At 25.3% G+C, this 14,438-nt stretch overlaps 2 protein-coding genes across 2 annotated transcripts in view; one reads left to right on the forward strand and one right to left on the reverse strand.

The window, feature by feature from the left end:
- The window catches only part of LOC117176551 (KAT8 regulatory NSL complex subunit 1), a 47,317-nt gene extending 44,909 nt beyond the window's left edge, over window positions 1–2,408 (forward strand). Inside the window, exon 12 of the mRNA XM_033366804.1 lies at window positions 1,056–2,408. Coding sequence (XP_033222695.1) covers window positions 1,056–1,202 — 147 coding nt within the window. The 3' untranslated portion in view covers window positions 1,203–2,408. The remainder of the gene's footprint in view (window positions 1–1,055) is intronic.
- Window positions 2,407–14,438, reverse strand: part of LOC117176225 (DNA polymerase delta small subunit) — a 20,381-nt gene continuing 8,349 nt past the window's right edge. The window contains exons 3-6 of the mRNA XM_033366363.1: window positions 11,014–11,221; window positions 9,242–9,476; window positions 2,888–3,180; window positions 2,407–2,802 (exon numbers count right to left, since the gene is read on the reverse strand). Coding sequence (XP_033222254.1) covers window positions 2,684–2,802; window positions 2,888–3,180; window positions 9,242–9,476; window positions 11,014–11,221 — 855 coding nt within the window. The 3' untranslated portion in view covers window positions 2,407–2,683. The remainder of the gene's footprint in view (window positions 2,803–2,887; window positions 3,181–9,241; window positions 9,477–11,013; window positions 11,222–14,438) is intronic.

Here is a 14,438-nt window from a genome sequence, read left to right on the forward strand (position 1 = left end):
TTTTGTATAGATTTGAATTAATGATAAAAATAGTTTAAAGCAAGCCGATTTATACATGTATAGCGATAATTCCGTTCAAATATTTTTTATCCTCCCTAAATGACTTTAAACTTTTGAAAAATCTAAATAAGTCGACTTTTTCGATATTTGCTTGCGAGTCCCAGTAAATTTCTCGACCATTTGACCATGTAAATATGTGATATATCGTTAATGGGAATGTATTTGCTATATTATTGATTTTAGATTTCTTGACCACGGAAGTTAGTTATTAATTTTATAGGTGTTAATTTTTTTTTAGTCTAATGGTTTGAATCAATATTAATAAAAATATTGATAATCTTAAGATTGTGAAAAAAATTGCTCAATATTTTAATTAATATTGATTCAGACCAGTAGACAAAAAAATTAACACCTATAAAATTAATTTTAATGTAAAATAAAGAGCCAATATATACTTAAAAATATTTTCTTGTAATTCAAAGTTAATAACAATTATTTTAATGTCAACATTCCTTATATATCATTGTTGCAACATATTGCAAATAAATTCACTTTAATGTATATCACACTTTATATGGTCAAATGGTTGAGAAATTTACCGGGACTCTAAAAAATAGCGAAAAAGTCGACTTATTTCAATTTTTTGAAATTTCTAAATCATTTAGGGTGGGTACAAAATGTGTTAACGGAATTATCGCTATAGAGGTATAAATCGTCTTGCTTTGAACTATTTTGATTAATAATTTAAATTTTAAAAAAATGTGCTGTTTAAATTTGAAGTGCTTCGTTTTTTGAGATTTTTAGCTATATCTACGATATGGAGACAGAATGATTTTTTTTGTATGATACTTTAGGGGGGTGTTTTTTACTTTTTTGTAATACGCTCTAGTTTAAGTGATTTTTAGACCCTTAAGATCCTCAGATTTGAATTGTGAAACAAAAATAAGAAGTAAATTACGGATTTAAGAAAATTTCGAAGAAAGTTCCGTAATTAAATAAAAATAGCTCCTGGATGTTAAATATGGTAATAAAAAAAATTAATTTTGTTTCTTTAGGAAATGGAACTTGAATCGCCCGAGTCTGATTCGACGGAATCAGCGTATTGCGAAGTAGAGGGGGAGGATCCAAATGATCCCGAGTGGACGGTAGCAGACGACAGGGACACTGAAAAGGAAAGGATACGTCCTACAGCTAAAAGATAGGAAAAAATCCCTTTCAATTGCAGTATATTCGCAAGATCGTTACTGTACGCGGATGTTACCTGTCAATTGTTAAATATACTTGTCGGTCAACTGACATGCACCTTATGTTAATGGTTGCGAATCTGTAAAGTGTATTATAAATATAAATTTTATATCTTCATTCTGCTTCTTATATTAATGGGAACCTCATTTGCGTGTAACTAATTTGGCCAAAGCATTAAAGGTAGATGAGCGGTACACTTTTACTTACCATTATAGAAAAAAAAAGAAACAGTTCGCTTCTCTCGCCGTTAAGGAGTGTCAAAAAAGCACCTATTCTTCTTCGAGCGCTAGAATCTCACCCCATTTTTTGTACAAAAAAAAAACATGTATTTATATTTTAGACAATTCACTACTTAAAATAAAAGTGCCAATTGAAATTTTTCTGTTACTTTTTTCTCTTCACTTTTTTAAATTGTTTATTCTTTAATTGTACAATGTACATCGCCTTTGGCGCGGTAAGTAATTTTTTTTAAAGAATCAGTAATCAGGAGGGTTAATTGAGATCCTTTGTTTCATTGCGCTTCACATGTACGTACGTAACACTCTAAGTGTAGACTGTAAGTGTAAGTTATCTGATCTACAGATTCTCTTGTTTTATCAATTTTACAAGGTGTCCATGTAAATTTTATGTATTGCGCGATACGCCGTTACTGCGTACTGGCAGTTTTTTTATTATCAATGAAACTACATTGTCAAGCTATTCTCGTTGATAATTTCTTCTAAATATTATATTTTATTAAGTTTTCATTCTCGACAGTATTAACACAAGGTGATTAAAAAATCTAAAAAAAAATGTGTAGTACATAACAAAATTACACGCAAAACATATAATTGTTGAAAATTATTGTACGCGATAAGTCTGTAAAAAAATAGCCCCAAGAGGATTTTTGTAATTGCGAGTTTGATAGTCTGTCGCGAATTCCACTGAATTTGTTGAGGGATGTTATCGTTTGCAACACTATACGAACAAGAGAACGAAATTATTCAAAGTGATTGTAAGAGACGTATCCACACGAGAAATATGTTCGTCGGTTTCATTAATAGTACACGATTTTACCAAAGTTGTAAAATTGTAATGTTTGAAGCATGTTACCTTCAACGTTCTGTGATACTATATTTAACAAAAAAAGTCCTGAATAAAGCAGAAAACGAATTCACCAAGTATAATTTCGTAATTTTTTTATTGTCGATTGTCGATTGTCGATGTGATCTCACTTTTTATATTGATTTTTTTTTTCTCGAAATTCAGAATCTAAAAATGTATTTACTGCTTTGCAAAAGCGTTCAAAGTATTCTAAATATTTATCGATTTCAATCGAACAAAAAAAGCCTTATATTAACATTGATCAAATTTTATTTTAGGAAATAAATGGCAGTTGGTATTCGATAAAAAATATTTAATACACATTAAAAACTATGGATATAAAAATAACTAAAAGTTAACCCGTACCAAATGATACAGTCTGAGTTTCTAAAGTTTTCAAATCCACAAGAACGACCGTTTTCGTCGTGGAGAATCGTGGAACGCAGATCAGTCTTACAACCTGCCCATCGTCTCCTAAAAAGAATGAAATATTAAATAATTATTATAGATACACCGTAGAATATTAGAAATCACTTTTTTAATCAAATTGGAGGCAAACCTTTCCATAATTTAGTCTCGAACTTGTTCATATTTCCAGCGAAATAAATATCTGGACAGTCTTTCATAATAAACAAATCCTTTTCGTGATAAGGATAACAAGGCAAAGTATCTGGAGCAGTTGGACAAAAGTGTCGCCAGTCAAGAGTTTTTTCGAGCCATTCCATTGGGGAATGATTATTTGCCCCGCTGACTTTAATTAAATCGTCGATTGGTTGACCGCTCGTTCCAGAAATGAGGCGATTTCCGAGTCTTCCCATCCAAGGATTTGTCGCTCCTTTTACAGAATTATATCTGAGAAATACAGGGCATAATCAGAATGATATGCATTTTTATCAGGGGGGGTGCTTCCACTGTAATTCCCAATGTAGAAAATTTTTTCATGGGAAAATACATAAAAATTACAAAATTAATATGTAAAACTCTTTAATTATAATAAAAATTATTATTTAATCAAAAATAGGAAAATGCGGCATAATTTACATAATTCAAACAAAAATTGAATGGATATTTAGAAGTTATAAAAAATAAATAACGAATACACAAATGAATGAAAAAAGAAAAAAAATATTACCGAATTATAAAATTTCTCAAATTTCAAATAACGACAAGATTTTTAATTGACAAAAAATAAAATCCTGAATTTAAAAATATCCAAAACAAAGATTCACCAACGTGGAACATAGTTAATTATTAACTTATGAGCAATGTATGACATTATAAATAAGGCAAACAATTTAATTAATCATTCATTAACAATTTATTAATTTTTTTCGGCAATTTTAAATTTTAGTAATAGAAATATTTATGGTAATTAAAAAATTTAATTATTTAAATATTCGATCAAATTATAACTAGTTCACTTATATTTTCGGCATTTTTCGTTGTTGCTAATTTGTTCATTTGTTATTCATTTTTTCGTTATTTTGTATTAGTTCCGGATACTCAAACACTTTTAAATATAATGATGAACTAATTTTTTTATAATGTTTTACAATATAATGCTACTATATAATAAATATAATCATTATATGTATATATTACAAACAAAGAATATGATAAATCATATAATATTGTTTTCTATTACAATTAAATAACGATCTTTTAAATGCAATATTTTAAAAATCAAATAGACATTCTATGCAGCTAAAATATTTTAACATTTGTATAGTCACTCTTAAGAAAGAGGTTTTAGGAATATTTTTTACCTTTGGCAACGCTCAAATTCATCCAAAATTATTTTTCGAAGTTTTATAACAAAATCCATGTTGAAATCAAGTTCTGAGGATTGAGAACAAGTAAATAAGTGTTATAAATTTATTTTCATAGTTATATAAATATAATTTTCATAAGATTTTTGAGAAAATTAAAAAAAATGTATTTGAATATTTCAGACATGTAAAAAAAATCTAGAAGATTTTCAAGGCATTTTTTATGTCATAGTATTTCACCAAATATTATGAAAAATTCGAGTATTTTTTTAAAGATATGTAGGACTTTTAGAAGTTGGGAAGGAATCAAGAAATATTTGATAAATTTTTGAAAATGTTTCCCAGTTTTCAAATATTTCTAATCTATTTAAAACGTCTTGAATTCCTGAAAATATTTTTGACTGACTAGTATTTTTCTCAAAATTAAAAAAAAAAATATCTTGAAATCTTCTAAATTTGTAATTTGTAACATTTTGCTTTTTCTAAACTTTAGGAAATCGTTTGATATGTTTAAAAACCTTTTTTTAATTTTGTCTTAAAGTTTATTTATCAAAATAAAAAATTATTTAAAACTTTCACACGATTATAACGAAAATTCTTTGTTTTTTATTTTGTCAGACCTTTTCTAAGCCTTCTAATCTCTAGAAATTATTTAAAATTTTCCTACATTTTTTATTTATTCTACAAAATTTTAAAAATTGCCTTAAAATCTTTGAGATTTTTCTTTGACAATTTTTGAAATCTTTTTAAATACTCTCTTTAAATTAATTTTTCGAATGAAAAGTTATTTTAATTTTTCCTGGGAATCTGAAAAAATGTCACTCATTTTCGTGAAATCATTTTAGAAAGTAATTCAAAATATTTTGTGACCTTTGTTTATTTTATCTCGAAATTCCTTAAAAAATAATCATTTAAAAGTTTCCTATGAATTTTAAGAAATTTTTTTAATTCTCTTGACACGCTGAGAAAATTCAGCTTATCTAAGAAATTTGCAAATCCTGAAAAATTACAAATATTGTCTGAAAGTGTCTTCTAGATTCTTTTACCCCACATTTTTTAATCATCAAAACTTAAAATTATTAGTGGGACGATGGGTTCGATTCCCGCCTCGCACTCTGGAAAAGTCTCGGTGGCCCATGCGGTGAACACACTAGCCTAGCAAGTTCATCTCCGGAGAGTCGTGGGACCGGTACCTCTAGAGAAAAAGGTTTTCTCTGAGTACTTAAGGCTGTTGCTCTTGGTGGTTCGGAACCCACCTTAAACTGTAGGTCCCCCTTCCACCACCAAGTACGTGTTTGGAGGGTGTGTAAAGAAATAGAGAAAGAAGGTAGGTGTAAGAAAAATGTTAAACCCTTAGGGGACACATTATAGAAGCTTCCATTCCAACTTAAAAATTATTCTTTTAAAATGAAAACTAAACCATTTTTTCTCAAAATTAGAAAAATCCACAGGGTGTCAAATCGGACAGGCTCAAGTTCTATAACAGTCTTGCTACCGCAAGTAATGACCGTTTTTGTTTTTAATTTACTGAATTATCTATTATAATTAATTTAACTTCTTTAAATTTGATTAATTTCAAGCTATATTATTTAAGATTTAAATAAAACTTTAAAGCCAAAACAATTTTTGCTGAATTTAAACAAAGTTAACATTTCAGAAATTAACTATGATAACGTAGGATTGTCTGCATTTAATATCCTTGATTTTAAATTTAAATAACGAGGATGGCCACCGCTATTTTTTAATTTTCTTCTCCCGGATAAGGACATTTTTATGTCTAATAAAGGAAAATAAATAGATATGTTTTATTGCACACTAGCAATCAATGCGCGCGCGGAAATCGGGCGTTTCTCTCTGAATTTTCATTGACTAACATGAAAATTAACAATTACAAATTTATTATTAAACCAATTTTTTAATATAAATTTTTAAATATTTTTGAAGAAATAATAATTTAGAATTGCGAGCGTCTGAAATAAAAAAAAATATGAACGAACGATTTTTGACAATTTACTTATAAAAAGAAGTTGAATTTTATAATTTCTAAGTCGAAGCGATAAAAATTAAACCATTTTAATTTGATTTGGAGGATTAAGAACCCAGCACGATTTTAGATTAAAATATCGAAAACATCACAATATCAAATCGTTAAAAAGGGAATATTTTAATATTCAGATTTTGGAAATTGGGTCATTTACAATTTAGAGGAATTGGAATTGTATTTTTATAATTAAAAGCCTTCAAAACTTAATAATTAACGATTGAAAAATTTTAAATTTGAAAAATTTGAGTACAAAGCGATTAAAATTTGACAATTTAATATGGAAAACTAAATTGAACATTTCAAAGGCAAAGCTTCTAAAATTCTAGAATTTTCAATTGTCATTACATAATAAAATTACATGTTATCATTAAAACTGATTTGAACACTTTTTCTAAAATGAAAAATGAATTATTTAAAAAAAAACCTTTCGAAATAAATAGTAATTTTAAGTTGGAAACGTTACAAATGAAAAAATTTCTACTCCCCAAAATTTCAAACTAAAAAAATATCTAATCACCAAAACTTGTGATAGTAAAACTCTCTCACACTCAAACGTTTTAAAATTTCAATTATTTGAGGTAAATATAAATAGCTTAAAAATTACTAACTCTTAAATTGCTAATAATCATTTCCAAAACTTAACCAATTCAATTTGAGTTGCAAAATTAAAACCTATAAAAGGAAAAAATTTTTAATTTAACATTGTTCATGAAAATTCAGAACTCTGAGGTTGTAACCACTTAAAATTACCGAAATTGTCTATTTACTAAGGTATCAATTTCAGATAGTTTAATTTCCATCGGAATAGTTTCATTTTATGGTAAAAATATTAAATTTCAACTAAAATGATGAAACTTTAATTGCAATAATAGAATTTTCAGCCCCAAATTGAATAGTTAAAGTTTTAGTTAAAAAAAAGTAATGTCGAATCAAAGATTTGTATTTTTTACAAAATGATGAAACATTCAACTGACATACATCAATTTTCAGTTAAAAAAATTAATTTCAAACAAAAAACAAGGCTTTTCAACAAAATAGCTGAATACAGTAACATAAAGCTAATTTTAGAAATTAAGAATCATTTTAATTCAATTTTATATTGTAATTTAAAAAAAAATTATGCACGGATTTTAAAAACTTAACTACTTAAAATTGAACAATATTTAAGTGTGGAAGAAAAGCTAAACGATTCTCAAATCGAAACACTTAAATTTCATGATTTGAAATTGTGGTAAACGTAATTTTAACTAATTTGCAATTATATGAATGAGCATAATATTTTCTGCAAAATTAAAGAAAATAATTTTAAACGTTTTAAATTTACGATCCTAATTTAAACTTTTTTAAATTCTGTGAAAGTTGAAATTATTATAGAATGCTTAAAAAGTAGCAAAAGCCCATGAAATTGTTCGGTAAAATCAAGATAAAAACGAGAATTACCAGTTTTTATCAGTCGAGAAAATTTAATGTCTGTTTTTATCAGGTGTTAATTTTTTTTACGCACACATTTCACATAATATTTAATTAATATAAAGATTTTTCGAAACAAAACTCTTTCTCTTACTTATTCTTAAATGAAGAAACCCAAGCTTTTCTTTGAGACAAAAAATTAGTATCTTTTATTTAAAAATGTAAAAATTAAAAAAATTAAATTGTTTTATCCCTCAGGGTTTTATTTAAAATGTTAATAGTTAAATTTTGTAGCAGGAATTCAAGAGAAATTCAATGAATAATTTAAATTTATATTCATGGAAACTCAAATTATAAATTAAATTTTATTTCAAATGATTTGAAGAACTTTTAGTAATTTTAAGATTCTAATGAATTTCAAGAGATTTGGTTTAGAAAACTTGTAGAACTGTACAATTTCTTAGAAAAAGTTTCTTTCTTATTTTCTAAATATGAAAATAAATATTTTATTTTTCTTGTTTAATTCAAATAATTTTAAAATGTATTTTTGAAAACTTAAACCATTAAAAATTTTAAAGCGTTCAAAATTGTAAATTTGTTGGAAAACAGTTTTTATTTGATCAACTGCAAATATAAATTAATTAATGATTTTTAATAATTTTAGTGTTAATTATTAATTTGAAATTAATTTTAATTGGACTGTAGCTTGAGTATTTTAAATTGAAAAATAATTTATTTTACAAGAAAATTTTGAAAATATAATTACCAAAATATAAAATTACCGGAAAATTAAGATTTCTAAAATTACAAATTTAAAGAAAAAAATGGCCGATAACGTTTATTATCAAAATTTAAATATCCCGAAAGTCGAAATCAAGTTCTCTAGTTTCATGAACTTAACTTCTAAATCTTACTAAACTATTGTTTCAGTCTAAAACATCAGAGTAGTAACCCATTCCATTTGAAAAATTCTAATTAAAAAAAAACATTTTTTAATTTAAAAGATAACAATTTTTTAATATTTAGCTATGTTTAACTGAATTGAATCTCGAATTGCTAGATTTAAACTTTGAACGCTACAATGTTAATTATTTTATTTTTAAATTGTTGTAAGTTTTAAATGAAAGTGTTGAATATTTTTAATGTATAAAAAACAATTGAACAATTACTTATTTGAAAAGACCTGAAATTAAAGAAAAAAATATCTTTTTACTCAAAAAGCGTTCAGTTTCAAACCAAATTTAAAATCATGCAACTTTTTATGTTTCTTACTTGAAACTGCCTTAAATGATATAATTTAGAACACTTATTTCATTTATTGATTCATTCTTCAATTTAGAGAATTAAAAATAATAACGTAAATTTTAATTCTGCAGTTTAACGGTATTTAATTTAGAATTGTTCAATTGAAAGGTGGCAAAACACTTCCAATTATTCCAATTTCAATTAATGAATATTTGAATTAAAAAGTTGTTAAGCTTCAATTTGAAAAGATTAAAATTCAAGAGTTCCCCTTTAAGTGTTTTAATTTGCAGTCCTGTTTTGATTAATTTAAATGAAAAATTTTCAGCTCTAAGTGTTCGAATTTTGTAATTTCATCGACCGTGACAATTTTTGGAAACCAGGAAATAAAAGTTGGTTGGATATAGAAAAAAAAGATTAATTTAAAAAATAAAAGCGAGATTTATACCTTCGTGACTCAGGAAACATGCACGGATGCAAAGGTTTCTGAGGCAGCATGAATGTCGCGATATCGTGTTGGCCAGGCATTACAGTTACACAGCAAACTTGTGCTAAATCTTTAAGCAAATCGTCCATTCTTTTCGTACCAATTGCGATTTCCTTTGCGGCAGCAACATCGAGAGCTTTTCCACCCAGAAGTCCCATATTTGCGTGTGTGTCCGAATTTCCTTTAATACTGTTTCCTGATAAAGCATTACAACAAAAAATTCAAACAAGGTGTCTACTCAAATCCTGAAAAAAAATTCCCTGCCAATTTCAGGTATTTTCCAGGTATCGCAAGTTTTTCCATGTATAATTTTTCACGAGTTTGTTACAAAAAAAGTTCATGAAAATTCAGAGCTTATTTAGGTAAAATAATGTGAGTACTAAATTCAATTTAAACCGCTTCAAATTCCTAACGTATTAAGTCGAAATTTGGATTTTCAAAAAGATAGATGAATTTTTAATCAACTAGATGAATTTGTAATACAAAAATATTAATATTCTACGTACCAAAAATGATTTCAAAAAATTAATTAATTCTCAATCAAACAATTGAGCTTTCAACAGAAAAAGATCAATCTTCAAAGAAACAGATGAATTTTTAAATAAAAAAGATCAGTTTTCAATCAAAAATAGAATAGTTAAGTTTTCAGTTAAACAAATTAATTTTCCACACAAAAAAAAACAGATTTATTTTTAAAATAAACTTAATTTAACTTTTAACCACGTAGTTTTATTTTTAAACAAAAAGATGAATTTTCAACTAAAATTATGCATATTTAAATGAAATACTTAAATTTTCAAGCAAAAAAATGAATTTTTAAATAGGATGATTAATTTATATCAAGACCATTTTTTTAAATATATGAATTTTTAACAAAAAAAATTGAATTTTCAACTAAAAATACTAGTTTTCAACCAAATATATAATTTTCAACCGAACTAATGAATTTCCAACTAAAATTATGAATCTTCATATAGAATAGATGGATTTTAAACAAGACGATTTTGCAACAAAATACATGAATTTTCAACTAAATATTTGCACTATCAAATACAAAAAGACAAAATTTTAACCAAATAATTAAATTTAAAACTAAAAAATATCAAGTTTCAACAAAAAATGGAATGAAAAGTTAAATTTTGAAACCAAAAACATGAATTTTCAACCAAAATGATGAGCCTTTAACTAGAACCATTAAATTTCCAGAAAAAAGATTAATTTTCAGCGCAGAACATTAATGTATAACAAAAAAGTTAAAATTTTCAAAAAAAAGGATATATTTTTGAATCAAATATTTAATAGTTAAAAATATTTCCAGTAAATTTTGTTTTCTACAAAATAATTAAAGTTGCAACTGAAATAGTTCAATTTGCAGTGAAAAAATTAATTTTCAGCCAACAAAAAAAAAAACGAATTTTCAACTAAATATCTCATTTTCCAAATAAGTAGATGAATTTTTAATTAAACTGATGAATCTTTAACAAAAAATTAATTTTTCACAAAAAAGTATCCAAATAATGAAACCTTCATCAAAAAATGATGAATTCTGAAAAAGGTATTAGTTGATATTTCAACCAACAAAGATTAAAATTTTTAATAAAAAACGATGGAATTCAAGAAAAAAGAACATTTTAACAAAATACATGAATTTTCAACTAAAACCGATTAATTTGCAACCAAAACCAGAAAAATAGAATTTTCAGTTTAAAAAATTGATTTCAAACACTAAATACCGGCAATAATAACCCTGACAATGGAAGCATCTTCCTTTTGAGTAGTTTCATCACCAATCATTCCGCAAAGCCATTCTACCAATAAATTAAGTTCCAAATTTTCTGGTACGTTTGCAAGTTCGAGACCGGAGACCAAAACTACCTTTCCTTTTGTTTCTGAATCTCGTTTCTCTTGTGGCAAGCAACCAGGAAAACACCAATCTTCAACCTGAAAGAATGAATTGATTTTCAATTACAATCTAAAAAGCAGATTTTTAGTATCTACAAACGTTTCAGGTTTCTAAAAACTTTGTCAGGATGTCTACTCAAATTCTGGTAAAAAATTCCCTGACAATTCCAGTTTCTTTCCAGGTATAACTATTTAAACTACGGAGCCGTTCAAATATTTTTCATTTTTTAAAACAATCTTTATTATAAATATTTTTTTTTTCAGGTCTCAAGGGATTATATTAATATATTTAATTTAGCTTTTAGAAAGGTTGGAAAAATTTTATTATAAGATTTTCTTAAATATATTAGTACCATTGATTATTAAAAAGTTAAATAATACTAAAAACTTAAATATTTATTTATTGAATTTGTCTCTAAAGTTCATGAATTTGAATAATAACTCAATGAAATTTTTATTTGCTCTTCTTATACTTATAATTCAGTGCATATTTAGGTGAAATTAATGTGGCTACTATATTAAATTCAATTTAAACTGCGTCAAAACCTTAACTTTTTAAGTAAAATTGTTGCGTTTTCAACAAGGTAGATGAATTTTTAAATAAGTAATTCAATTTTCTACCATAGAAGATAATTTCTCAACAAAATACATGAATTCTCAACGAAATAATTAAATTTTCAAACTAAAAAATATCAATTTTCAACCAAATAGTTAAATTTTAATCTAGAAAAGATGAGTTTTCAACAAAAAATGGAATGGTTCAATATTCAGTTAAAAAAATTAATTTTCCACTAAAAAAGCAAAGAAATTTTCACACGAATTGATTATTTTTTAACTAAATTAATCATTCTCAAACTGGGATAGATGAATTTTTAAACTAAAAAGTAGTAAAAAAAGTAAAAGTAGCTTTATTTTCAACCAAAAAGGTGCATTTTCAACCAAAAATATTAATATTTAACTGTTTTACTCTAATTTTCAACCAAAAAGATGAATTTTCAAACAAGAAGATTAGTTTTCTAGCAAAAAGACGATTTTCAACAAAATACATGGATTTTCAATGAAATAGTTGAATTAAAAAAAGTTGAATTTTTAATAAAAAAAATGGAATAGCTAAATTTTCAGTTAAAAAATTAACAAAAAAGTTATATAAGTTAGATAAGTTTTCAGCCAAAAATGGAATAGTTAAATGATCAGTTTAAACAAATTAATTTTCCACCAAAAAAACAAAGAAATTTCTAACCAAAGCAATACATTTTCAACTAAAATGATGAATCTTCAACTGGACTAGATGAATTTTAAACCAAAGTCGACGATTTTTTAAAAAAATATTTCAATTTCCCACCAAATAATTTTATTTTTAACCAAAAAGGTGAATTTTTAATAAAGAAAATTAATTTTGATCAAAAAAGTGATTTTCCAACACAATACATTCTATAATAATGATAATAATAATAATTATTATAATTTAATACATTTAATTAGATAAGAGCAAGTTTTATCCAAAAATGGAACATGCAAAATAAAAAATGTTTAGTAAACAAAATTTGTTTTTAACCAGGCTGATGAATTTTTGACTAAATGATGAATCATCAACTAAAATAGTGATTTATAAACATAAAAGATTGATTTTCAACTAAAATGATGAAAATGTAATTGAAATAATTGAATGTTCGATCAAAAAGGTAAATTTTTAAACATTAAAGATCGATATGCAGAAAAATTTTTTTTAACCAAGCTGATGAATTTACAACTAAAATTATGAATCTTCAACTGGAAGGTAACATTTTCAACCAAAAATATGAATTTTCAGATAAAATAATAAATTTTGAAATAGAATAATTAAATTTTCCATTAAGGGTATGTGATACTTAGAAAATGTTCGAATTTACCAGTTTTAGGTTCCTCCGGCTTTTTTTCTAGAATAATAAATATTTTGTCTTAAAAATTTAGAAATGATAGCGAACCTGCTAATGGACGTCCCCAAACACTTTTTTTATAGGTTAATTCAAAAAAGTTTTAATTTAGCAAAATGTAATTAATTTGCATAGCGCTTAGGAAATAGTATCGATTTTTTCAGTGTTAGATTCCCCCGGTTTTTTTCCTAGAATAAGAAATATTTTTCCTTCAACCTTGTTTGCAGGCAATCAAAAAAGTTTATTTCATAAATAATTTCCAGATTATCGGAAAGGCAGAGATGAAAAACGACGTAACGACGTAACGAAATTTTCAACTAAGAGACAAATTTTTAAGATGAGTTGAATTTTCAACTAATACAGATTTTTCAGACAAGAGAAAGCAAAAAATTGCAAAAAAACTTTTGTATTTTCAAACAAAAATATAAATTTTCGGCCAAGAAGATTAATTTTCTACAACAACAAAAATTAATTTTCAAAAAATAAATGATTTTTCAACTAGATACTTGAATTTTCGACTAAAACCGATCATGTTCAACCAGAAGTAAAATAGTGTTAAATACGAATTATCAACAAAATAGTCATATACAGAGAAAATACTTTTATAAATGCAGAATTATTTTTATTCAACTTTATATTCCAATTTAAAGATATTATATAAATAGTGAAACAATTTTGAAAAAAATAGTGTCAAATTAGTGTGATAAAATTTTTCACGCATTAAATTACATATCAATGAAAATAAAGAATAGAAGAAAGTGTCATGTGAGAATGGTCCATGTTTTTATTAAATAATTTTTTTTTAATTATTGTAAGATTTTCGTTAAATTCTATATCCCCAAAAAATTATATAGCACACTTTATATTAAATGTAATTTATGACTTTAATTCAATTTTATTTTTCTCTGAGTAGCTAGGGAAAATAAAAATGCTGTCAGAAAATTAAAAAGGTGCTACTTCTGTTTTAACACATCTTCGGCTAAAACAATTATGCATTTTGATATAAATTCGTATTTTCTGGTAGAAAATTAACCTTCTTGAATGAAAATTCAACTACTTGCTTAAAGAAATATGCATTTTATTGAAAATTCGTCTCAAACTAAAAAGACATCTGTTGTTCAAACTATTTAGATGAGAATTTATGTCATTTATTGATCATTCGTCTTTCCTTGTATACAATTTACGTTTTTGGATAAAAAGTTAAGTATTTTGTTCAAAATTCAAGTCAAGGCAAAAAAATGCGTTAGTAAATTATTATTTTTTTTAAAATAAAAAATAATTTAAAATTAAATTAGTTTTATTTTATTAATTTTAAATGAATTTACTTAATAATTTAAAAAAAT

The sequence above is a fragment of the Belonocnema kinseyi genome, chromosome 7, assembly GCF_010883055.1.
Source record: "Belonocnema kinseyi isolate 2016_QV_RU_SX_M_011 chromosome 7, B_treatae_v1, whole genome shotgun sequence".
Lineage (NCBI taxonomy): Eukaryota > Metazoa > Arthropoda > Insecta > Hymenoptera > Cynipidae > Belonocnema > Belonocnema kinseyi.